General features: G+C 39.5%; 1 protein-coding gene across 1 annotated transcript; it reads right to left on the bottom strand.

Annotated features, from left to right (window-relative positions):
• Positions 1 to 5,143: 5,143 nt before the first annotated feature.
• LOC126816166 (eosinophil peroxidase) lies at positions 5,144 to 27,109 on the bottom strand. Its single transcript, XM_050542412.2, has 14 exons — positions 26,961 to 27,109; positions 21,276 to 21,359; positions 20,609 to 20,756; positions 19,346 to 19,494; positions 16,851 to 17,063; positions 15,843 to 15,918; positions 14,246 to 14,346; positions 13,588 to 13,695; positions 12,670 to 12,759; positions 10,670 to 10,830; positions 9,625 to 10,121; positions 8,455 to 8,657; positions 6,856 to 6,949; positions 5,144 to 5,328 (listed from the first exon to the last, which is right to left on the bottom strand). The coding sequence occupies exons 2-14, from the start codon at positions 21,349 to 21,351 to the stop codon at positions 5,268 to 5,270; spliced, it is 1,977 nt and encodes a 658-aa protein (XP_050398369.1). The 5' UTR covers positions 21,352 to 21,359; positions 26,961 to 27,109; the 3' UTR covers positions 5,144 to 5,267.
• Positions 27,110 to 27,995: the final 886 nt, after the last annotated feature.

Raw genomic sequence — 27,995 nt, 5'->3', positions numbered from 1 at the left:
ACCGGGGAATCGAAACCACACCAGTCGACTCAGTGACGGAGCTTATGATACAGCGCGCGCGTGCTAACCATTTGGCCATCCAACCCCCAACAAAAACAGAATTTGTAAGAAGCTGTAGAGAGAGAGAGAGAAAGTGGGTCATTTCGGGACTAACATATGGTCCAATTTTATTCCAATACTTCGCTTGTGTTTAGCAGTGGGAGGAAACCGGAGGACCGGAAGAAAACCCCCGAGATTGGAATGTAATGTACAGACAGGTGTGGTTTTCTTTGTGATTTGGAGGTTTTGGCTAGAGAAAGTGTAGCAAGTTTACACGTGTACAATCTACAGTCCGAGGAAGATACACTGCTTTGGACAATGAAAGACGTGTTTTTTACGTCCACATGAAATATGCCGACCGGACGTCCGCCCATCCACAATTTGTTTGTGGACACTCTACAGGTCACAATTTTTATTTGGACGAGACTTGAATCCTTACGATATTGGCATGTATCTGACCATAACTTCATGGATTATGGCCCCTGATTGTACGAAAATTCACGTTTTTAGCTTGTGGACAATCTAGAGGTCATAATTTTCATCTGATGTTGATGACACTTGAAATACATGTTTATAACCCAAAGATCGTGGTTCCTTTCGCTATTTGCTCATATCGGATTGTAACTTCCTGGTTTATGGCCCCTGATTGTGCGAAAAAAAGCTTCTGTTTTTTTAGCTTGTTTTCTATCCATCTCTTGCAAAATGTGGGCGTATCTTGCATGGAAACCACTTGTCTATGGGATGTAGAAGTTTTGTTTTTTAAGTCATCTGTCCCGATGCATTGTTTGATTTCGTAGTTTTATCCAGTATCAAATCGTATCTTATACAGTCAGTATAACCGATTGTAATTCAAGATGGCAGAGAAGGAAGTGTGCCGTATTTCAATATCTTTCAACAACTTGTAATAATCGACTGTCAACATTCGTTCTTTTCCATCTGTTTAAAAGATTATATGAACCAAACCTTCACTACAAAGTTAAAAATAATAAGGAAGTTTACACGAAAGTTTACTAAAAAGGGGTAACACCTAGCCTTTAGTGGTGTAAACCAATAACACTCTACTGGTGTAGAACGTTACATCAATTCAAGTGGAAACTAGTTGCCACTTCCAATAGTGTAGCCTGTCTGATGCACTCAGACAGTGTAATGTTACATATAAATAGTTTACACTATGGGTGGAGATATCACTTATGTGGAAGCCAACGATTTCTTAGTTCAGAAAACTTGAAATTGGTTATCGGTCTCCATGATAATTAGTATAGGGCGTTTAGCCCGACCCAGATTACATATAGACCGTCGGCTTCAGTGCTTCATTTTACAACGACATTAAATTGACAAATAACCATCAGACTGATTCAAATTCAACTGCTGTTGGGGAATTAGATAATCTGCATCAATTTACAATGAATATAAATCACGAGGGAAAATCAATACATATATCCTTACAACTTAGCTGAAAATGTGGTTTATTCATTTATGCACCTCACCTGAATCAATAATTATTAATAATTAAGATATTGTACTTGGTAATATTTTGGAACATTTACACGCCTTTAAGTGTATACCCGCTGAAATAATCTATCGTTATGAGTAAACGCCATATTTTACAAAAAAAACCCACTTAAATTGGAGTACACAAATATTTTTGTAACGTAAGATATGGTGTAAAATTGACACTTTATTCGGAAGAATGTTTCCCTAAAATAATTACACCTGTTGGTGTAAATGCAATAAAACGCTTGTGCAGGGGTAGCTCACCCCAAACACACTTTAGCGGCTACAATTACACCTACCCTGTTGTTCAGTACTCATGAATATCGATTACACTTTTGCAACCCAATAAACGCTGTCAAATAAACGCTGCTCTATAATTTATTCCCCAAAATAGTTACACATTTGGCGTAAATGGAGTATAACACTGGTAGTGGTGTAGCTTATCCAAGACACGCCACAATTACACCTATTCAGGTGTTCAGTAGTCATGAATATCGGTTATACTTGTTAGGGGCAGGTCTCTTAGTTGGTTAACCTTGGAAAGGTATTACATTTAAAAAAAACGCTAGATGTGGATTAAAGTTTACACTTAATTAACACTGCTCACAGTTTTTATTTACACTCATTTTTAACAGTGTAGAGATTTGGTCGAATGCCAATTATGCCGTAGTTTTAGGAATCTCAGAGACCGGATCTGGATAGATTTAAACCTAAACCGATCAATATTCCCCAGTGTGATATATGCAGTGAAGAAACATGTCAATACATATGTCGAGACAGTGATCAATATTTATGTAAATCATGTAAAACCATGCATGATCAGTTAAAAAATCTTCTAAAGACCATATTGTTTGTCAAAATAAAGAAAAAACAAATCCATCAAGCGTCTACTTCACACCAACCAAGAAAATAAAGAAACCTTCAGTAACTTATATCACAAATCCTAAAGATTTATGTCTACGCCATGATTAAGAGACTGTAAAATTCTACTGTAAAGATTATGCTGCAGCCTTTTGTTGTAAATGTTTCGTGGACGATCATAATGGACATAATTATTTAGATCTACAGGAGGAGGAAGTCAGACACGACCTAAAATCCCCGATTGATGGATTGGAAAAGAAAAACAAATCACTAATTTTCAGAAACATTATGACAATTTCAATAGTAAATTTATTGAACTTAAAAACAACAACCGGTTGAGAACATCTGCTCAGAATTTAATAAAAGCGGAGAAAATGTTAACCAGCGGCTGCCAGGCAGGATACGCCCACATTTTCGAGAGATGGATAGAGAACAAGCTAAAAAGAAAGTGATTTTTCGTACAATCAGGGGCCATAATTCAGGAAGTTACGGTCCGATATGCGCGAACATCGAAAGGAACCGAGATCTTTGGGTTATAAACTTATATTTCAAGTTTCAACAAAATCGGATAAAAAATTGTGACCTCTTTAGGGTCCACAACCTTGAAATACCATATTTTTACGCTATTTGAGAACGAAGGGCCGATTTTCACGAAATTCGAACTCAGCCGGCCTTAGGGTGTAACGGTGATATAATAATACGTTTTTTAAATCGGATAAAATTATGACCTCTATGGGGTCCACAAGCTAAAAACGCGATTTTTCGTACAATCAGGGGCCATAATTCAGGAAGTTACGGTCCAATATGCGCGAATATCGAAAGGAACCACGATCTTTGGGTTATAAACTTACATTACAAGTTTCAACAAAATCGGATAAAAATTGTGACCTCTATAGGGTCCACAACCTTGATATACCATATTTTTATGCTATTTGAGAACGAGGGGCGGCCATTTTGTCGGTCAGTTTTGAGCCGATTTTCACGAAATTCGAACTCAGCCGTCCTTAGGGTGTAACGGTGATATAATAATACGTTTTTTAAAATCAGATAAAAATTATGACCTCTATATATAGGGTCCACAAGCTAAAAACTCAATTTTTTATACAATCAGGGGCCATAATTCAGGAAGTTAAAGTCCGATATGCGCGAATATCGACAGGAAACGAGATCTTTGGGTTATAAACTTACATTTCAAGTTTCAACAAAATCGGATAAAAATTGTGACCTCTATAGGGTCCACAACCTTGATATACCATATTTTTACGCTATTTGAGAACGAACGGCGGCCATTTTGTCTGTCCGTTTTGGGCCGATTTTCACGAAATTCGAACACAGCCGTCCTCAGGGTTTAACGGTGATATAAAAATACGGTTTTTTAAATCGGATAAAAATTATGACCTCTATATGGTCCACAAGCTAAAAACGCGATTTTTCGTACAATCAGGGGCCATTATTCAGGAAGTTAAGTTCCGATATGCGCGAATATCGAAAGGAACCGAGATCTTTGGGTTATAATCATACATTTCAAGTTTAAACTAAATCGGATAAAAATTGTGACCTCTACAGTGTTCACAAGCTAAAAACGTGATTTTTCGTACAATCAGGGGCCATAATCCACGAAGTTACAGTCCGATACATGCCAATATCGACAGGAACCGAGATCTTAGGGTGATAAACCTATATTTCAAGTTTCATTGAAATCGGATAAAAATTGTGACCTGTAGACTGTTCACAAACAAGACGGACGGACGGACAGGGCGACGACAATATACGTCCACATGAACATGTGGGCGTATAAAAAGGAAATGAAGAAAACTACCGAAGAGGGCGAATCCAAATTCAGGAAATTTGAATCATTAGAACAGCGTCGAGTTGTTCTAATGCATAATTCAAGCATGGTTAAACAGACAATAAACTCCCGATAAATACGAAACCTACATGATATTTAAATTTTGATTTGATATTTTCTACAACTTTTGGTTTGATTTAGCGTTTTTGTAATTAGAAAATCGAAGCTTTTAATATTTATTTGTATAACCTACTCAAAATAAATTAAAATAAAATATCACCAAACATAAAGATTTGTGTTAAATTGTATTTTTTTATCAGAGTTCTCTTGTTTTGTTGTATTAATTGAAAGGTTGAACGGATCCAGGGAGATAACTCCATTTAACGGACGGGGTATTTGATTCTTACTAATGAGAGAGAGAGAGAGAAATGGGGTTTAACGTCCACTCGACACAAACTAAGTCATTTCGGGACTAACACATGGTTTAATTTTATTTCAACAATTCGCTTGCGCGTAGAGGTCTTTAGCAGTGGGAGGATTCTTACTAATGACCGAGCCGCGATGGCTCAGTGAGTAAGAGGGCCCCCTTCTCCCTAGTCAGTGGTGTAGGACGGCGGGGACTAGTAAGAGACAACCTATAGTAGTTTGGGTGGGACGAAAAACGGATCTCCCATGTACACATTGGCGTGGGCGCAAAACAACCCCTGACATTTGGAATTCGAAATGAGAGTAGGTCGGACAAAACGGCGTAGGCCTGTCTTCATTAGCCCAGCCTCAAGTACAGGTCTAACACTGGTCAGAGAGGAAGACTCAAGTATTGGACTAACGATGACGGGCATAGGCTACACCATGCACTGTGCTATGAGGGAACAATATTGTAGTTTGCAATGGATTCCTATAGTGCTACAATCACGCAACCCGACTTTAAAAAATGAGATAGGTAAATGAAACGAATCGAAATTGTAATAAAAAATTTTATTAGATGAGACGATCATTATATTAATGTAAATGGAAGCCAGTAATGCTGAAGATGACATCATCAGTGGCGTTGTTGTGGGCGTTAACTTCGTTAGCAACATTGTTATTATTCATACCAGGGACTAAGGTCCAACTCTGACAGTTTTTTACATTTAACTGTCTTGCCCCTGTAAAAAATAAAATAAAAAAAAATATAATACATTTACATGTCGTTCTGTTCATATTTTCATAAAAAAAAATTCTTTAATTTCTTTGTCATGAAGATTATGGAACTGTTACAAATGAAACGAAATGGGGATTATCGCCCTTATTTTCTGAACCAACTTCGGGTGTTCATTTAGGTGCACGCCAAGGTGTACATGCATACGAGATTCAGATTTAACTTCACACTCTTCTGCACTCCCAGTAAAGCCCCCCCCCCTCTCTCTCTCTCTCTCTCTTCTGCACCAACGAGATTTAGGTCTAACGTCCTACTCTTCTGCACCAGCCGGGTATACGCCATGAAGTGTGCCATGAGGGACATGTAGCCTACACGGGACCTCAACTAGACTCTGCTCTTTGCATGGCCCGCTTTCCTACATGTTCCTGTAGCAACGGCCGCGAGTTTTACAATATCTAGACATTGCTAGATGGTCTGCAATTAAAGAAATTATAGCTACATTATTTCCCTACACAGACACCTGGACGATAGCGTTCAATCACAGGTTGTGGCGCAAACACTCAAATCAAACATGGCGACCTCCACGGAAACCTTGACATTGAACAAACCGTGAACTTTGCAACTCGATTATTACAGGTAGACATTTTAGCTGGAAAGCGCGAGAATTGGTCCTAGCGGTGATCGAGGAATCTGATAGGCCTTCCAGCTGCGTAAGTAGCCAATCGAAATTAGTGCCGAAATATGCAGGGTATTACGTGGCGGGCTTGATAAGATGTACCGCGTTAAAGCACCGACATGGTGAAACCACGCCGAAAATCCAGAGCCACTATTACTTCGTTGTTGTTCGTAGAGTTTAACTTCTGCTTCCATCGATGGTGATATCGCAGACAGGTTAACTTATTTCATTATAGCCCTCTTAGCGCGCGAATGGCCCTTTCCTGTGGGAGGAAATCGGATAACCCAAAGTAAACCCTCTAGACTGAGCAAGCGCCCCTATCTCCAAGCCACACACGCTCACAGCAGGAATCGAAACCACGGCCACAAGCTAGAGCTCGAAACGCAATACTTTAGACCACTAGGCCGAATCGAAACCACAGCCACAAGCTAGAGCTCGAAGCGCAATACTTTAGACCACTTGACCCAAACAGACCAAATAAGAGGGGTGACATCCGGGCGATTTAATTAGCTCTCAATATTAACCTTTTTTTTCTTCTGCAACTAAAATTCTAAAACAATATATTTCCTATTTAGTGTAAATGAGTACATAAAATAGTACGCGAAGGCGTACAATGAGTAAAAGGCATTAATTCTTCCCGGACCAGTTTACTTCCGATGCAAACAACACACGTGCTATCGACGCCGTATGATGTGACGTCACTCGTAAACCTCCACCGCACGTGAATTTATAGGTCAGCCATCTTGAATAGCTTTAAAAGAAGGCTTTTCGCATTTACCGCTGTGAAATAGACTCCCCCTGCACACCAACACAACCCACCCCCCTCACACAGTACTCAATATAACTTTGAATACTTACGGGAGCCGGAAAGGATTTCTTTGGATTTCAGCCAAGCTAAAAACTTGACACAGAATCTGAGACAAAGATACGTTCTTAATGGCCTTAAGTTGATCTGAAAAATAAAATGATGACACGATATTTCTCGTTAAAGATTCTTTTAACCAATTAAAGACGCATTATGTAAGAGCTAAAACTTTCAATTGCCGGTCTTTATTTTGGTTTCAAATTGAAGATATTTAAATGGATTTAAACATCCGCGAGATTTTTTAAAAAGAAAAATAACGATAAAATGGACAATCGAAGCTAAGTCTCGATCGTCAAGTACTGTTGCAATTATAATGAACGATCTACGCTATATCGTCATAACTGCACTCAGAATAAAGTTATTTCAAAGAAAGTTTCAATAAATTCATTATTCATTATCCATTTTTTTTAACTATTATAGCACGAAAGGCCAGGGGCCGGATGCTCAAAGCTCCGTTATCTTTTAACGATCCGTTAACATGGAGTTAACGGATCATTAACTTTAACGGAGAGAAAGGTTGTTGCTGGAAGCCCCGTTAACTTTAACGTGATGTTAACTTGGCGTTATATTTAACGGAGGTGTTGAGCTCCTTTATCTGTTTAATGATGGCATTAGTTGGCTGTAGCAAAAAGTCATAGATTACCAATGTAATTTTCTATAGAACATTCTAGAGGGTTGGGCGATGCGGGCCTATTCCATTTTCTATAGGGTGAAATTCTATACTATTTTACAGAATTTTGGTGGCCTGTAGGAAATAATGGCCGCATAATTCTGTAGTGCAAATCCCATAATTTTTCCTACAGATTTATGCTAAAATTTCTAAAGGAAAAAATAAAGTATTCTATAGTTTTTTATAGGTTTTTTTTAGTAAATTCTACAGTTATGTTTTTGTTTGTAATCAAGTTTTGTGAACAGACTGCACAGTTGTCTCACTGTCTTCAGTTTCTTGTTAATACTAACTTCTATGAAGTTGTTATACATGTACATTGAATTTAAAATTCAGCCAATGAACAAACAGTATTCTCTTGGATTAACTTTAATGAATCCGTTAGCTAACGGATAATGAAATTGACTTTCCAGCAACAGAAATATAACGGATCGTTAACAAACGACACGTTACCAAGATAACGATCCGTTAGAGTTTAACGGATCGTTAAAATACCTTAGTTTTGAGCAACCGGGTCCAGATCTTTATTTAAATCTTACATAATACATCTTTAAGAACCCAGGATGCCATTTTGAAAAGAAATGGGGTTTAACGTCCCAACTTTCTGTACCGTCTGGACAAATGAAGATGGGCATACGTCATGCAGTGTGTTACGAGAAAAAAAAGTTCCCGCATAGCGGCGCTACGGTCTTCTCTTATATCGTGCACACCAATATGTATACGGGACCGAACGACTATACACGGCACCCCCCCCCCATGCCCTCCGTCCTGCACCACTAACAAGGGGGAACCACCCGAAAAATTCGGATGAACTTTCTCGGCCAACCCCATGATCGAAAACGAAACATCCAGGTAAGCAAGGCAAAGTTTACTCTCTGAGCCACCGTGGCTCCCAAGGCAGGTGATATGGCGTAAATTGACTCACCTTTCGAGAATCCTCGTCTACTGTCAGTTGTTTCGTACCAGAAACTGTCTCCACATTTCAAATCGCTGAACTGTTTTCCCAAAATACAATTGAAGAGGGGACCAAGAATCGACCCATTTTCATTTTGTTCTGCCATAGTTTTCGACCCAATTTCATTTTGTTCTGCCATACCACCGGAAAACAGATCAATATCATCAACAGTTCTACAAAATAAATGTGCTTTTTATTAAAGGCTGTTGGTGGATACCAGTGTTTAACGTCCACTCAGCACAAACTAGGTCATCCCAGGCCTAACATATGATATCGTACACAATCCCTATGATCTAAGGATCTAATGAATACACGTAATGTTCTTCGTCGATATGTTCCTTTAAACATGTATTATGAAATGAAAGGTCAGCTGGCGTCGTTTCGATTTCCCGGTTGTACGTGACAAGGAGTGGGGTTGCCTGTCCAACCTCATGAGTTTTCTCCGGGTCCTCCGGTTTCCTCCCACTGATAAAGACCCCTACGCGCAAGCGAATTATTGAAATAAAATGGGACCATGTGTTAGTACCGAAATGACCTAGTTTGTGTCGAGTGGACGTTAATTCTGGGCTTCTCGTGTTGATAATTGTTTAAATAATGATTTATATAACATTTGAAGACCTGCATTAGGCAGATCTGGCTCTTACGTAATGTACATTTAAAGGAGCTAAATCGCTAATATTGGGAACCTACAAATTGACACAAATGGGTCGAAACGTATATAATAATGTAATATGAATGTAAATAAACTGATTTACATTCAATCGTTTCCGTTTTTACTTTAATTTCAAAGCAGTTATGTTAGGCGAAATACGCCAGAAGTCTCAATCGAATGGCAATCTCTAGCGACTGGTTATTCCAGTCTTTACCGATAGTATTTATTGCGCATGCTCTCCAGATAAGAATATGGGGTCACCGTTTGACATGACTTGTGCAATATGTCTAACCTCGTTCGTCGAGTCGCTTGTTACAAATTGCGCCGAAACGCATTATGGTACACGATTCGTGTACCAATCGTAATTTTTTTTTTGTCGTAAATATTGGATATCAGAAGCCAATCTTTTCCCTGTAAGATCACAACACCAATGTATGTGAGACGAGTCGCTTATTTGACTCCAGGGAAGAAGAAGTTGTCCAACTTACCTGTAGGTCTTTCTAAGAGATTTTCGAGCTGTTTTCTCGAATTGTTCAGAGTTGAAGTTTTTGGCCTCAGGTAAATTGCAGAATCTTCTAAACGTGTTGTAAGATGGTAGACCATGATCTCGACCTCGCTGAATATTAAAGGCAGCCAAATCAAACGATCCTATTTCAGTTTCAAACAGGTGATCTACGATTTCTTTGGACAGGAAACGATCTCTCATCTGAGCCGGGTTGGATAAAATATTTTCAACAACTGACTTCAAGCTGGTGAAAATAAACTCTGGATTGTTGAAGAGACGTCGGCTTTTTACTACTTTACCATCTATTACCAGAAAATCGGGAATTAGAGTATGACCAAATCTAAACGCTGCAGTGGCAAAAGCGCCCGCGATACTTGGATTAACGTTGATGCTGTACTCATAGTTACCCTCCTTTAGATTGTAGTGATCTAGAGTGTCGTCTGATAAAACTTCGGGTAAAAATTCTGTGTAGGTGATTCTCTGTGTAAAACAATATAATTATTATTATAATGATTGAATGGGAGAGAGAGAGAGAGAGAGAGAGAGAGAGAGAGAGAGAGAAATGGGGACGGGCAGGCAGGCAGACAGATAGCGATAGAAGACATACAGTGAATTAAACGTCCAGATAAACCAGGTCATTCAAGACTTACATATGGTTGAATTTTATTTTAATATATCGGGTGCGTGTAGAAGTCTTTTGCATTGGCATGAAACCGGGGATCAGAGAAAATTATTTCAATAATTCGTTTGCGCGTAGGAGTCTTTAACTGTGGACCCGGAGGACCCGGAGAAAACCCGAGAGTTTGGGCATGCCACTCGAACCCACTCGACACAAACTAGGTCATTTCGAGAGTAATATATGGAATGGTTTATTTTTCAACAATTCACTTACGCGTAGGGGTCTTTAGCAGTGCTAGGAAACCGAAATACCCGGAGAAAACACAGTGAGGTTGGACAGTGACATACCTTGCGATGTAACGCACTATTCGCACCCAGTTCTCTTCAATATTCTGAAAAAATTCCCTCACCTGTAAAAGGGCACTGATGATTTTTCTGGTTTCCTGGAATAATCGCTCCCCATCCCACCTTGTATTGTGTTGTTTTAAATCATCAACAATATAATTATGGTATCGGACGAAGGCTGTGTGTAAAGCCGTTAAACCGGGAAACACGTGCACCCTTTCATCACCTAGAAAATAGAAAACAGTTTGTTAAATATTCTGTGACCGGATACTCATAAGGCATTTGTATCATTATATTATTGTTCATATTCCTGTCTAATTTATGTCCCTGTTTAATTTATGTAGCTGTTTTATATTTATTTCTCCTGATGTACAAAAATAATATATTTACGAAATTGATCTCTGTTATCACTACTATAATAGTGTTACAGTATCAGTTGTGGATGCCGTGTTGTTTTAACGGTAAGTCATTTTGGTTTTTTAAAAGAATGTAAATTATACATGTAATTGTTTTCGTCCGATTTTCACGAATTCGAATTCAACCATCACTAGGTACGTTCACATTGGGAGTTTAATCTGAATTGAATTCAGAATAAAGTCTTATTCCGGATTTAGGCGTCACACTGAATTCGCTAAAATCCGAACTAAATCTGAAATAACGAATCCGTATATTTTTTTTTAGAATTCAATCTGGAACAATATTCCGAATCAGGTTATTCGCAATTTGAGGGTGGCGCGCTTGATTCAGATCAACGGGTTTGCGCGCATGTTCACTTCTACTTCCGTTTCATAGCTAGGAGGGGAAACTTGTGTATTTTCTAAGCCAATATTCTGCAAATAAATAAAAATTAATATCGCAAACACAAATCAGTTGTGGTATAGCCTACATATAGTAACCCTACCTCACTGAAACGTATACTGTGGTAACATAGCCGGTTAAAAATCCAAATGCAAAGATATGGTGTGTTAAGATCATGGCTTTTCATTTAAGGCCTAGACATAAGGGACAGGGCAGACCAGTTCCAGGCGACTTGAGTCTAGTAGAGTCTAGTCTCTATAGCATGTATTGTATGTGGTTCGATTAAAATGACAACTGAATATATTGCTTTGCATTATGCATGTTCAGTGCTGAAAGGCTTGTATTAATGTACATGTAATTATGAAATTTATCTTCGCTAGTACTGAGTCGAGAGTGAGGTGTATGTACATACTTGTTGATGCATAGCAAACGCTACCAGAAGAGTAATCATCCTCATTCACCTTTGATTCTGGTGCAGACCCGGCGTCGCTGATGTAGCCTTACTCGCCTCAAGAAATTAAACAATAGGCAAAATAAGATCACGAATATGAATGACGGACGCATCCATCTTGGATATGAATGACGTTCACTTCTGCTAGTTATGCGCATTCAGTGTGGCGCGTTTCAATATGAATTCAAAGAGATTAAGCTGTAATGTGACGCACCGCGTTTAATCCGAGACAAACCAATCCGAGTTCCGGAGGCCGGTCTCCGGAATTCGCATTGAATGCGCATGCAGTGGGAACGCAGCTACTATGTACGCAAGTGATCTCTGTTACCACTACCAAAATAGTGTTACCGCATTCCCTTAAAGGCAAGGTATATATATTAAGGTCAACTGCAGATTTCGTCATGGTTGCCACTACCAAAATAGTGTTACAACATTCCCTTAAAGGTAAGGTCTATATATTAAGGTCAACTGCAGATTTCGTCATGGTTGCAAGATGTAAATAGGGTTAGAGCATGTGATTGTTGACGAGATTGTGGGTTAGGGCTATGGCTAGGGTTAGGATTAGGGCTAGTCATGTTTACATCTCGTGACCTTTGACCACACACAAACAATTACAGAAGACAAACCTGCGGACAGGACACAATATACACAGGAATTTCCAAAATCAAACGGATGTATTAGTATATTTTTGTATAGACAAGGCAGGGGGACCGCACAACACACAAAGAAATACAGAATATAATGTGCAGACACCACAAACAACGTATATCAGATCAAGCGAATGGATCCGGGGATGATGTTGGAAAGGTAACTTACCAGCATCGAAACAGAATGGTGCATTTCTTCTGATACAGTCTTCATCTCGACCTCTTGGTAACAAATTATTATCGGATGTCTTCATACGGCCTGGGAAATACAGAGCGTAATAAATAGAAAGTTATTTATCTAGCGTATGTGCTTTATAGATCATCAGGCTTGTCATTGAGTGAGGCAAGTGGCGTGGTGTCGATCCCAATAATTGTACATGCCAAGGAGGAAAGTGCCCCCGCTTCGCCCAACCGCGAATTTTTTAAATGAAATAAGATTGAACCATGTGTTCGTCGTGAAATGACCTAGTCTATATAGTGTTTTTGGATATTAAACCCAATCTCCCTCATTCTATGCCATGTTCGGATGAGATGAAACAAACCCCAATCCACCCGTCTACACTGTAAGTGGGAGAGGGGGGGGGGCGAACGGGCAAGGAACAACCGTCTTGCCGCTGGGCTTCGACAAAAATCGTTGGCGTGTACGTTAAAGAGTCGTTCGATTAAAAGTAGGAACGAAATGCAAAAAGAAATGAAATGGGGTTTAACGTCCAAATGTTTTTCTCCGAACTGGGCTAATGAAGACGGGCAAACGCCATACAGTGTGCTCTCAGGGAAATTTTGCCCGGACAGCGGCACTACGGCCTACTCTTATATCGAATTCCAACTGTCAAGGGATCTTTTACGTACATGGGACCTCGGTTTTTCGCCTCATCCTTGTCAGGCCCTCCGTCCTGCAACACTGACAAAGGGGAAACCACGCCGGAAAAACTGGATGAACTTTCTCGGCCAATGCAGAGATAGAACACCCGACCTCCACTTAACCATCGTGACCCCCGAAAAGTAGGAACATTGTGAGTATTTATTAGCCCGATCGGTGATGACTAGAAACTTTGGATGTTTAAAACCTTTTCAGTCCATTTCTTACCATCAACTCCCCGTAGACGATCCTGTGTGTCCTGATCACTGCCATACACATTGGAACCATCCACAAAAGATGTTAATAAATTCTGTTGTTCTCGTGGATTCCAACGATCTGAAGTAATAAATCAAATTAAATGAAATGGGTTTAACTGAAAATGATCATCATATAATGTTTATACAATTTTTAACTGGGTTTTATTGGACAAATATATATACCTTATGTTTAAACAGTTACTGACTCAAAGACACAGAGAGAAAAGGGTGTTCAACGTCCACTCGACGCAAACAGGGTTTAACATATGTTTCAATCTTATTTCAATAATTCCATAGGACCCGAAGAAAACCATGATGAGTTTAGACAGTCGATTCTATTACTTGTCACGTACAATCGTAGAATCGAAACCACGTCACCTGACTCAATGGCAGATTTTATAATCTAACACGCACGCGTTAAGTCATTCGGTCACCTACCCACCCAACCCCTTGAAATTAGTAACTGAATCTGGGCTAACAAGGTCCAAACATTCGGCCACCCACCTAAATCCCTGAAATAACTAACTGAATCTGGGGTTAACGAGGTCCAAACATTCGGCCACCACCTAAACCCCTGAAATTAGTAACTGAATCTGGAGCTAACGAAGTCTAAACAGTTCCATACTTACTAAATCTGGGGCTAATTGCGCGAGATCGGACAAAGTCTAAACATTTAGACTTAAAAAAGCGATCACGAGGCTTGATAGAAATTGGAAAGCATCTTTTATTTCTGAAAAAAATATAATGATAATAAGTTTAGGTAGATCTAGAGTTTGGGTAGAGGGTCAACAATCTAGAGTTTGGGTAGAGGGTCAACAATCTAGAGTTTGGGTAGAGGGTCAACAATCTAGAGTTTGGGTAGAGGGTAAATACTCTAGAGTTCGAGTAGAGGGCAAATACTCTAGTGTTTGGGTAGAGGGTAAATATTCTAAAGTTGGGGTTAAGGGTAAATACTCTAGCGTTTGGGTAGAGGGTGGATACTCTGGAGTTTAGGTAGAGGGTAGGTACCCTACTGGATTAAAATAATCTAAACTTTCCCTAATTAGGACGAAACTATATCGCGCAATCTGGTCAATAATTATAGAAAACTAGACTGCACAATGATAGGGTTTCCCCTTGTCGGTGATGCAGGACGGAGGGCCTGACAAGGACAGCTGTCTAGTCGTTCGGATGGGACGAAAAACCGAGGTCCCGTGTACACATTGGCGTGCACGTAAAAGATCACTTGGCAGTTGGAATTCGATATAAGAGTAGACCGTAGTGCCGCTGCCCGGGCAAAATTTCCCTCATAACACACTGTATGGCGTATGCCCGTCTTCATTAACCCAGTTTAGGAGCAGAACAGTAGGACGTTAAACCCCATTTCATTTCATTTCATTTCATTTTTCACAATGATAGGAAACTAGTCTGCGCAATTTGGGGATTTTATTATCCTTCTTTTATCAAAACATTACCCGTATGTAAATGAAATCATCCGTATGAAAAGTGAAATCATCCGTATGAAAAGTGAAATCATCCGTATGTAAAGTGAAATCACCCGTATGTAAAGTGTAATTAAATGGAATGAAATGAGACCCGGGGTCCATTCGGCAAACCTCGACAGATTCTACGCATCTAATCTCGGCTGTATCACCATTTCCGCCATATTTGAACTATTTTAAAGGTTCCGAATGAAAAATGGCTGCCCCCATGGAGATTTCTGTGGAGAGTGTATTATATCAACAAACGTCACGTTTGGCATTGGGTTTGGGGAATTACCAGGGAATTTTATCAAACCAACAGCCTTGAGACAATATCTCTGCTCATTTAGGTATATACACTCTACAAAAGACGCAATTTGGGACTTTTTTGTAAAAGCGACACGTTTTCCTGTTTAAAGTAAACCGGCAGCCGCATCGCAAATGTATGGGCGTAGGTACATATCACTTACTGTCATACAGCCGAGATTAGATGTAGGGTAACGGAATCTGTCGAGATTTGCCGAGTGACCCGGGGTCTTTACTTTCTGCTCAAACCGGGAAAATAAAGACGGGGTGGAGTGGGGTGGATAACGTGCACTCGACACAAATATCGTTCAATTTTATTTCAATAATTCGTTTGTTTTAGCAGTGGATGAAGTGGGATGGGAGAAGAGGGGGCAGAGAAAATCCACGGCAGGCGGGAAAGAGCCACCAGTCAGTTTGCCAGCCAACCAGTTTGAATTACAACAAGACATATTTAGATTACCTTTTAAAGGAGTGTGGGTGAAGCTTTCCTTTTTTAGCCCTTCTATTATCACAGCACGGTGATACACCTTCTTCGGCTGAAAGACAAATAGAAATACATTTTTTAACCGGTTCCAGGATTGTTCCTCTGTTGTTCTATTAGCAATTCCAGGAGGACTACCCTGCAGACAAAACCAAACCAACAAGACAAGCTACACATATATTGCAAGAAATAAACAACAAACACCGAATCAAGTGAATTGATACGGGGGCCAGCCAGTCGTAATCGTTCACTGTGCTATACAGTCCCGGACCGGTAACGATAATATGTATATTTCAATTTATGATTTATCGTATAAGTTCAAAGATACTTCTAAGTACTAACGTCTTATTACCAATCTGATCAAAATATAGATCTATAATATTTCGTTTCGTTTTTTTATACTTTCGAAGCACACTGATCAGCAGCGATTATTAGATCGCTAATAACACTGAGAGAGATGACATCGGTGCGCGTTTTTTCCTTCTGCGAATTGAATTCCAAAACATTTTTTGAAGCATTAGAAAAATAAATAAAGGTGTTTGACGTATACCTGGATAAAAAATATTTCCCATTTAGTGTAAATGAAAATATAAAGGCACCGTTCTGCCAGGACGAGAGAGAAATGGGGGTTAACGTCCATTCGACACAAACTAGGTCATTTCGGGACTAACGTATGGTTAAATTTTATTTCAATAATTCGTTTGAGCGTAGGGTTCTTTAGCAGTGGGGGGGGGGGGGGGCTGTGGTAGCTGGAAAAAACCCACGAGGTTGGACTGGCGACCTTACTTTTTGTCACTTACAAGCAGGGAGACGAAACTCCGCCACTTGACTCAACGAGAGAGCTTATGATTTCACGCGCACGCGTTAAACCATTAGACTACCAACCTCAATACTTAAATGTAAACAAATGGAAAATAATTATTATATTTTACTTTATTCGGAGCTACGTTTCAATATTGTATCTCTTGGCGTTTCTAAGTTACTTACGTTGTTGAATGGCTGATGCAGTAAAATCGTGGTCCAGAAATTGTCCCCATTGCATAAGCATCACTGAATGTTTAGAGTTGACTCGTCTTGGCGGGTGAATATTGATACTGACTGTTCGAGCACTAGGTAACAGACATTTATTTGGCTTAAGCCTTCGAAACCAAGGTTTACTACAGCGTCCAAACGTGGAATAAATCCTCGGGGCACCAATTCCTGGAAAAGAACAGAACACAGAACAAATGGCTAGTAAAAAAAATGACTTTGCAAAATTCTAGGATCCCCGATTTCTGCAAAAGGATGTAATTACACTATGAAGATACAAAATGAAATGAAATGGGGTTCACCATCCTGCACTAGTGTTGTCAGGTATTGTGTCACTGCCCGGACATGGCGTGTGCCCGTCTTTATAAGCCCGGTTGGTGCGCGAAAGTTAGACGTTATAACCCCCCCCCCCATTCATTTGGACTAAGACCCCCCCCCCTCTCCTTGACTTCAATGTTATATCCATGACATTTCTTGGACTGTCGATTTGTTTTGATCATTCCAACCATTTTGACCTTTACAACCTAACATGCAGTTTTGTAGGCCCGGTCAAAAGTCCCCATATCACAATTTCTTTTACCTTTCACCGATTTTAAGTCGTCCATTAAATTTATTATATATACCGCTGGCAACGGTCTTGGAATCTTGTAGACACAAACAAACTTCATCACATTAAGCTTCTCTTAGGAGACTGGCCAAGCTCCCACAGAACCAGCAGGAGGGATGAAGTTGTTTTGTATAGCTCTCGCATTGGTCATACCTTTTTAACTCATATTTTCATTTTGAGAGAGAGAAATTGGGTTTAACGTCCACTCAACACAAACTAGGTCATTTCTGGACTAACATAATATGGTTTAATTTTATTTCAATAATTCGCTTGCGCGTAGGGGTCTTTACCAGTGGGAGGAAACCGGAGGACCCGGAGATTCGAAACCACGCCAGTTGACTCAATGACAGGCCGTATGATACAGCACGCACGTGCTAACCATTCGGCCATCCAACCCCCCTTTTCATTTTGAAGCGAGAGCCGCAACCAGAATGTGTTGCTTTGACAGTAAAACACATCTTGATTGAGTGCAACTATCTCAAGTATATTAGAACTAAATATTACCGTTGCCAGAACAGCACGTCAGTTATTTGCCCAACCGGAACTATATGATAAATTGCTAGCATTTTTAAAAGAGACAAACTTTTATTCAAAATTTTAATTGTATATATTTATCATATATTGAGTTTTAAATATTTATATATGTATAGGAATTGATGTATTTATTTTAAATCATATTTTCTGTGATATTTGTTTTTATTTACATATATGAATACATCCTTGTGATATTGTTTTAATTTGTCTCGTTAAATTCACCACCAAATCCTTCACGATATACCCTGTGGTATCATTCCTTTCTAATCCACTAACCTCAAATGGGGTTTAAAGTCCACTCGACACAAACTAGGTCATTTCGGAACTAACATATGGTTTAATTTTATTTCATTAATTAGCTTGCTTGTAGGGGTCTTTTAGCAGTGGGGGGGGGGGGGCACCGGAGAACGCGGAGAAAACCCACGAGGTTGGACAGGCGACCCTACTCCTTATTACGTACAACCGGGGATTCGAAACCATGCCTGTTGACTCAATGACAGGCCTTATGAAACAGCGCGCACATGCTAACCATTCGGCCACCCTCTTTTTTGGTAACGTAAACAATGATGCTAAGACTGGTGTGCAAGCAGTGTTTTGATCAAGGAATGATCATTCAAAATCATGAAAACTCAGTTGATGGACTATAACGGAACGGAACGATACCCGTGGAGAATGGATTTAAATGGACGAGCCATGCAGTGAGGGCAAGTATTTGTGGCCATTTAGAATTGTTTGTTATCCCCCTTGATTTAGAAATTTCACATGTAATGCTTTATTGGCATGAAGTGATGGGACAGAGAGAGCAATTAATGTATTTTTTTCTAAATTGGAAATTATCAATGTCGGTGTACAAAATGCTAGGCCCTACTTGATTATTAAGGACCACTACAAACAAGGAATTTTCCCGGGCATTACCAGACCTCTGTCGCTTTCCAAATAAGTCAAATAATCCAATTAAAACATTTGCACAAATGTTTATAAGTGAAATAAAATGGGGTTTAACGTCCGGATATCCAACCCGGATAATGAAGACTGTGACATTTGGCCTGGGCAGCAGTGTTTCCAGTCCACCTACTGTTCATCGACTTCCAACTGGCAAGGGTTATTTTGCGTGATGTCAACGTATACACCAGACTTTGATTTGTCGTCCCAAACGTGCACATAAATGACCCCTTTGTTAGTTGGAATTCGATATAGGCCGTAGCACAATTTCTCTGAGAGCACACTGCATGGAGTGTGCGCCTTCATTATAGCCGAGTCGGTGCAGAATAGTAAGACGTTAAACCCCATTTCATATCATTTAATGTATTACCGTCAGCATAATCTGCATCCACGTAACGTTTAAATCGTTCCAATGATTGTCCCCACGATGGTCGTTTGATGTTGTTACAGAAGCCATCAGCTGTACGGAATAAAGGATCAGAGTCCGGACACAACGTTGGTACTGCTTGTCGTACAAATCTAAAAAATAAATATGTGATATTTACTCTTAAAACCTTTGCATTAGCTGCCTGAATCCGAACACTCTAAACTGTGTCGCTCACTGATGCACTTTGTTGTGTCACATTCTAGTTTACAGCCACAATTGATGCATTTGAGGATTGCCTCTGGAGCTCCACTTTTCTGAGCTCGATCCACCCCCCCCCCGCCCCCTTTCCCCCGCCCCCGCTCCCCCACAATCTACAACTGCACCTGGTAGTATATAAGGAAATCATGATACTTGCCGTCGATTCCTGATGTTGCAAAGTATCGTGGTTTCCCCTTGTGCTACCAGGTGCAGTTGTGGATTGGGGAGGGGGGATGTGAATTAAGCCCAAAAGAGAATTTGACGTGTGAAAGGCTACCAAGAAATGAAACAGTTCAGGACTGTGCAGTAATTTAATGAGCGTGTGATTATTTACATTAAATTTCTATCAGTAAACTTCTTTCAAGGGGCTCAGTTATTTTTTTTTGAAAAGTGTATGGTGACAGCATTTAACGTCAAACTAAGACGTGGTGACGTCTTGGGATTTATTTATAATAATTTCCTTACTTGCAGGGGTCATGTTTCCATCTGTATAATAACTTTAAAGGAGTTATGAAACTCGAAAGATACATTTGGCTGCCATTTTGAATTTAGGTAAATTAGGCCCTTTCCCCGACCCGAAAATCAGAGAACTTTGAATATGTTGTAGACGATAGTCCCACGAACAACGACGGTTAACTGTAATTTTGATTGGACTATAAACATTGCCTGGATGGTACTAGGACAATAAATAAATACCAAGTCAATTCGGGACTAACATATGGTTCAAATTTACTTCAATAATTCGCTTGCTCAGAGGGATCTTTTTAGCAGTAGGAGAAAACTGGGGAACACAGATGAAACCTACGAGATTGGACAGACGACCCTACTCTTTGTCACGTACAAGCGGGGAATCGAAACGACACCACTTGACTCAGTGACAGACCTGATTCAATTCCCCTCGTCCCCCCCCCCCCCCAGAATGAGAGAGAGAGAAAGAGAGAGAGAGAGAGAGAGAAGAGAGAGCTTTACGTGGGTGATACTGGGATAAAAAATATAAGTTTAACTTACTGTGGTTCAGGTTCTAAACGTACTGGTGGGACTTCTCGAAGAGTATAATTGTCGTTCATACCAGATATTTGAGCTAAGCACATAGTCAAAGACATAATGTGGGTGCCATCATCTTTATTTATTTCGTTACCGCTTTTGAAAGATGCTTCTGATAAAAAAAATACATGACACCAATGTCATCAATTTCATATCATCTTAAGCGGTTGTCCTATCGGTTTTTGGCGTTGGCTCGGAAACACCTACGGGTTTTTCCTCTTGTCAGTCGTTTAGAAAGAAGGGCCTGGCAAAGGACAGTATCTAGTCGTCCGGATCGGAGGAAAAGTCAAGTTCCCGCGTACACATCGGCGTGCACGTAAAAGAACCCTTTACATTGGACTTCCATATAAGATTTGACCGTAGTACCGCTGTCCGGGGAAATTTCCCTTATATCACATTGTATGGCGTATGCCCATCTTCATTAGCCCGTCTTGTACCACTGACAAGGGGGAACCGCGTCGGAAAATCAAGATGCGATATCTCCGCCAATACCAGGATCGAACAGGTTAGCAAGCCAACGTCTTACTGACTGAGTCCAAATTACAATATATCTCAAAGAATGTAGACAAATTAAGAAATTCACATTTCTTCTAATTTTCGTATAAAAAGAAATTAATTATTATATATTTACCAATAAGTGGAGACAACAGTATTTGTGCTCGGAATATCAGACAGAACAGTCCGAAAAACACCCCACCTCGCCACATGATGTAATCTGGAAAATATGGATACAAATTAAAACACATATTGAAAGATTATTGAAAGAAACGGTAAAATAGACGATTCACAATAAATAACACTATTCTATAATGGCCTAAAGCGTTGCGCTGTGGGTCTAGAGGCCGTGTTGATACTATTGCCATATGTCGATTTCTTAGGGTGTGAGTGTGTGTGTTGGGGGGTAGGGGCAGGTAGTGGTGTGCGGAGGGGGGGGGGGGCAGTAGTGGTGTTTCCCCATCCTCATCTTCAAGTCCCCCAAGTAATAATAGTGCACTTTTAACACGCTAAAGTCCTTACACTAAGTGTACGCTCATAGCGCGACGTTAATAAATTATGTGCTATAACAGTTTTATGTCGCATAGTATTCTTTAAACAGGTGTGTATTTAAATAAACTCTTGAATTGCAATAAGGTTGATGTATCTTTAACTTCTGGTGGTAGTTTATTCCAAAATGTTGCTGATTTACACTGGAAAGATCGCTGTCCAAATTCACGACTCGACGTCATAAAGACTAGACTGCAGGGCGGAGTCAGGGGCGGTGCATCTTCAATAGAAGGCTTGATCTCGCCTTAACTACGTACATCTTATCAAGCCCTTTCTCCGGGTCCTCCGGTTTCTTCCCTCTGCTAAAGGCCCCTACCCGCAAGCGAATTATTGATATAAAATTCACCCATGTGTTAGTCCCAAAATGACCTAGTTTGTGTCGGGTGGACGTTATGGAAAATAATCACTGGTTTTATTCTAAAAGCACGACGTTTCGACAAGTATTTTCTTGTCGTAAAACAGCACAATGACAGTTCGTAAACGTCGTGCTTTTAGAATAAAACCAGTGATTGTTCCCCATAAAAATTGTGTTCTGTTAATGTGTTTTTCAATCGCTAAATGTCACTCAAAGATAACATAGAGTAGAATAAAGCAGATTAAGAGTAAGTAGCCATAACCTTTTAATACAATCAGGTAGTAGAACTATATCAATTGAAAGAAATGACAGGATATGTAAATATTGTTTGAATGAGAGGTATATAAGTACAATTGAAAATGAATTACATTTTTTGGTTCACTGTTAACTGTATGACAACCTGAGAACTATTTGCTATGCCAATAATTACCGGGAGAACCATGTTAAAGGATACTGGCAGTGTACTAATTGTGATATAATTACTTAGAGAACCATGTTAAAGGATACTTGCAGAGTACTAATTTTGATATAATTACTTAGATAACCATGTTGAAGGATACTTGCAGAGTACTAATTGTGATATAATTACTTAGATAACCATGTTAAAGGATACTTGCAGAGTACTAATTGTGATATAATTACTTAGATAACCATGTTAAAGGATACTTGCAGAGTACTAATTGTGATATAATCTGTAACATAAGTAAGTTTATTTATAATGCTATGAAAAGAAGAGCAAATTACTAAATTATTGAAATTATTTACTATGATTTGACGTGAGGTTATAATGAATCTCAATCTGGTTAAAACACAGATCCTATTTCGTTTCGTTTTTATAGTTCAAAATTTCGTTTTACTTGTCTTTACTACACTTGGATCTGGAAGAGTTGTTATTTAACTCGTAGTCTGAATGGTGTCGGGGATAAGCCAATGAAACGGTCTGTTACGGCGAGCTTTAGGTGTGTTTTTCACGGAACTGTGGCTAATCCACTAGTAACATCAATGCTGATTGGTTAATCAAATGTCTGACGTCAAAAGGGTCATAAGTCGGTCTTTTGACCCCTAACGTGACCTATCGCTATAACTTGTCAGATCTTCATGTAGTGTAGGCCATCGAAAGTATAATAAAAACGAAACGAAATATAGATCTGTATTTTAATCAGATTGTAATAAATCTGTGTAAATACAAATAGTGTTGGTTTGTTATGTTTGTAATTTTTTTTATCTTGTCTTGAGTGTACTATGGGATCATGGCCTGTTATTGCAAATTAACTATTGTTATTATTATTTTATATTTTTATATATGACGTATTCCCTTAAGGTTCTTTTCATTCCCAATTATATGAAAAAGAAAGTGATGAGTTTACACTATGGTTGAGCGAGAGATATCATCACACGGATGTAAAAAGTACAAATATAATAAATGCCAATAAATCATTTTGTTTGTTGTTCTCTATAATTTGTAATTTGTCAAATAAATGGGCGAATAATAGATTGTCATCGTTATGATTAGCTAATCCTATAAATCAAGGAAGTTACTCCACGGACCAATCAAATACGGCGTACTATCCTTAATGACGTTATATTTGCCCGTAGGAGGTGGCGCGTGTTTTAGGTCTCAGGATATCTCATTAAGTCAATACAAGGATCGCCTGTAGTGAATTATTGAAATTAAATTGAACCATATGTTAGTTTCGAAATGACCTAGTTTTTGTTAGTGGACAGTAATCCCCAATTTTCTTAGTCTCTGGGGTTTCAATTTAAAACACCGTAGAAAAAATGTCATATAACAAATAAGCAAAATCTCGTCTTCATTATCCCAGATGGTGCAGAAAAGTAGGACGTTAAACTCCATTTCATGAAGGGGGGGGTCATGGTGGCTAAGTAGGTAAGACGCTGGCTCGATAGTCTGGAGGTCGGGTGTTCGATCCCTGCATTGGCCGAGAAAGTTCATTCAGATTTTCCAGTGTGGTTCCCCCTGGTCAGTAATGCAAGACGGGGGGGGGGGGCTGACAAGGACAGCTGTATAGTCGTTCGGATGGGACGAAAAACCGAGGTCCCGGGTACACATTAGCGTGCACGTAAAAGATCCCTTGACAGTTGGAATTCGATATAAGAGTAAGTGCCGCGGTCCGGGCAAAATTTCCCTCATAGCACACTGTATGGCGTATGCCCGTCTTCATTAACCCAGTTCGGAGCAGAACAGTACGACGTTAAACCCCCATTTCATTTCATTTCATGAATACAACATACATCAGATTTGAAATATAGAAATCATCATCGCTATTGTCACCATCATCATGTCTAGGACCCAAGGAATGAACACTGTCTAGTCGTTCAGATCAGATGGAACTAAAAATCGTCTCCTGTGCATGTAGGCGTTAAAGAGAGCGATCGCCACTGCATATATAAAAACATTATGTACTCCTGTGGGGACTCGGACACTCATGTTAAACCGGTCGACCATCTAAACCCCCGAAAGTCCAATATGCAGTTATCAGACAGGTTTTAATCTCGTTAAAGTTAAAGGGTGTTAAACGATATTCTTTGAAACCTATACTAGACGAAAATGGGTATTTTCGGGACTAACATATGGTTCATTAGCAGTGAGGGGAAAACCGTAGGACCCGGAGAAAACTGACGAGGTTGGACGGGCGACCCTACACCTTGTCACGTACACGCGGGGAATCGAAACCACGCCACTTGACTCAATACTATCTAATATTCCCGCCCCCTCAAACATACCGACATTACAAGTAATAAATAAGAACTTATCGAATTATGTCAAAGTTAGTTTCAAGATGACAGATGGGTCGTGTCGACTAGAAATTAAAATTCCGATCATCGTCTGGTTCTTTTACCCGCTCGCTAATTACGCACATGGGCCTTTAACGATATTCTTTGGAACCTATAATAGACGAAAATGGGTATTTTTGGATCTAACATATGGTTCATTGTTCGTCCTACTCTGCAAACAGGAAACCACGTTTTATTATTTATACCGAGGAACTTTCTAGGCCAGCACCGGAATTGAACCCGGGAACGTTTGATTAGTGAGCAAGCACTTTAAGCACTGAGCCACCAAACGACGTGACAATATATAAGTGATTATAGTACACAAGACATATTTATGACCAGTGACAGATTTATGACGTGTATATGCAGTTAAAGATGTATAATGTAAGACTAGCAGGATACATACCAGACATATTTATGGAATGAAATGAAATGGGTTTAACGTCCTACTGTTCTGCTCCGATTGGCCTAACCGGGAATACGCCATGCACTGTGCTATGATGACGGGAATTTGCCATGACAGGGGAGCTATGGCCTATTTTTAAATCGAATTCAAACTGCAAGGAGTCTTTTACGTGCACGCCAGTGTGTACATAGTACCTCGGCTTTTCGTCCCACCCGAACGACTAGACAGCTCTCCTTGTCAGACCTTCGTCCTAGCACACTGACAAGGGTAAACCACACCTGATAATCCATTTGAACGAACCCGCGACCTCCAGACTAGCGAACCAGCGTTTTACGCACCTAGCCACCGAGGCTTCCCAAAAATGGATAAAGTAAAATGAATATTTTGAAAATTTAATCCAAATTACTTTATTCTGATTGAAGTTAATTCTGATGACAGTTTTTACGACCGAGACTTAGCCTTGATTGTCCACTTTATCGTTAAATATTTAAATCTCGCGGATGTTTAAATCAATTTGTCTAGGCGCGCGCTGTATCATAAAGTCTGTCATTGAGTCGACTGGCGTAGTTTCGAATCCCCGGTTGTACGTGACAAGGAGTAGGGTCGCCTGTCCAACCTCGTGGGTTTTCTCCGGGTCCTCCGGTTTCCTCCCACTGCTAAAGACCCCTAGGCGCAAGCGAATTATTGAAATAAAATTAAACCATATGTTAGTCCCGAAATGACCTAGTTTATGTCGAGTGGACGTTAAACCCCATTTCTCTCTCTCTCTCTCTCAATTTGTCTAGAAAGTTGAGTATAGATTTGTTATGTGAATAAATTTCTAAAAAATAATTATTACAACATTTCAAGCCAAAACAAAGACGTGCAATGTGCTTACATAATGTATCTTTAGACATACATTATGCAAGACCTAAATCTGCCTATTGCAGGTCTTTCTTTAGCCCAGATATGTGTTATTATTAAACATGCATTATGCAAGAGCAAAATCTGCTTATTACAAGTCTTTCTTTAGGCCTGAAATGTTATCTTAATTATCAATTAGACTTTAAATAACTTATCCAGACCATAATAAACTCTCGATGTCAAGGCTAGCCTTCGATGTAGATTCCTATATGCCGCTAACGGCCAAAGATAATTAAATCAGAAAAAGTGGATAATCGAGACTATGCTGTTTATATTAATGATTTTAGTAATGATAACCGAGACTATGCAAGAATTTCACCGGCTTCTTTCTCGGCTCATAGTGGATCAATTTGACTGAAATTTTCAGCAAATTACCTTTACACTATCTAGTTTTTATCTATTATAGCGAGAACTGCCATCTCTTTATCTTATCTCCCATAATGTATCTTTAATTATTAATTAGACATTAATTACCTTATGCAGACCATAATCAACTCTCGATGGCATCGGATTTCTCCGATATTAAATAGATTATAACAGTTCAGCCATATTTTGATTTAAGTTAAAAATGGAGGAGCGAGGCTTACCTTCGAACAACCAGTACGTTGGTTGAAATTATTGCACACGTCTTGTCAAACCTTCAAAGGCTAATATCTTTGCTCGCAACAGAGACATTTGAATGAAATTTTCAAATTATTTATTTTACATTAACTATTTTCGAACTATTATAGCAAGAATGGCTAGCTCTTTAACTAAATCTTACATAATGTATCTTTAATAAATAAATCAAAATAACATTAAAAGTTACGTACCTTAGATGTGTGCGTAAAATACGGAGATACTGTGGGCGGCGTTATATACTTGGGTAATGATCGCATTGACCAGATTTAAAATTTAAACTCTTATTTATAGTGTATCTATATCACATAAGAATCTCGTACGTAAGAAAAAATGACTCCAAAACAAAATTTATGATTGGTTAAACTAAAGGTAAATATCCTCTAATGAAATTCAAATGAGATGTGTTATGTTTATTTCGAGTTACTGGGATTGGTTGGTGTATTTTTATACTGTTAATACTGTGGTAATCTTACACCCTATTCATATCCAGCATCCGTTTCGATATATTCAATAAAAATATTGTTTATAAAAAATTTCATACTAAAAATACATGTTATACGTCATTTAAACGGGCATTTTCTAAGCCTTTAAAAACTGTTTGAGGCGTAACAGGCCTATATATGTGTGTATAGTGTGAATATATGGCCTCATGACCCTCACTCATACGATATGTAATCTGCCACAAGCACATTCACTGACGCTGGTGATTCAGATCACTAAATATGATATGAAAAAGGGTTTTAACATCCTATTCGTCTGCCAAACCGAACGTCCTAATGAAGGCGGCTATACATCATGCAATGTGCCATACAGCCCCTGCACCAACCGACGGGGCTAATGAAGGCCACTATATTCCATGCAGTATGCCATATATCCCCCTGCACCAACCGACGGTGCTAATGAAGGCGGCTATACTCATGCAGTATGCCATACAGCCGCTGTACCAACCAACGGGGCTAATGAAAGCGGCCATGCTCCATGCAATGTGTCATGCAGTCCCTAAAGCAACTGACGAGGCTAATGAAGACGACCCTAATCCATGCAATGTGTCATGCAGTCCCAACATCAGCTAATGAAGGCGGCTATACACCATGCAGTATGTCATACAGTCGTTGCACCAACCAACGGGGCTAATGAAGGCGGCTATACTCCTTGCAGTATGCCATATAGCCGCTGCACCAACCAACGGGGCTAATGAAGGCGGCTATATACTCCTTGAGGTATGT

The sequence above is a fragment of the Patella vulgata genome, chromosome 3, assembly GCF_932274485.2.
Source record: "Patella vulgata chromosome 3, xgPatVulg1.2, whole genome shotgun sequence".
Classification (NCBI taxonomy): Eukaryota; Metazoa; Mollusca; class Gastropoda; family Patellidae; genus Patella; species Patella vulgata.
Note: the sequence above shows the minus strand (reverse complement) of the source record. Positions and strands in the feature narration are given on the sequence as shown.

Coding starts and splice junctions, on each gene's coding strand:
- LOC126816166 (XM_050542412.2), bottom strand. CDS start 21,351: ATGTGGCGAGGTGGGGTGTTTTTCGGACTGTTCTGTCTGATATTCCGA. Junction 20,757..21,275: donor ACTGTTGTCTCCACTTATTG/GTAAATATATAA, acceptor TTTTTTTATCAG/AAGCATCTTTCAAAAGCGGT. Junction 19,495..20,608: donor CGTTTAGAACCTGAACCACA/GTAAGTTAAACT, acceptor TTTATTTTTTAG/ATTTGTACGACAAGCAGTAC.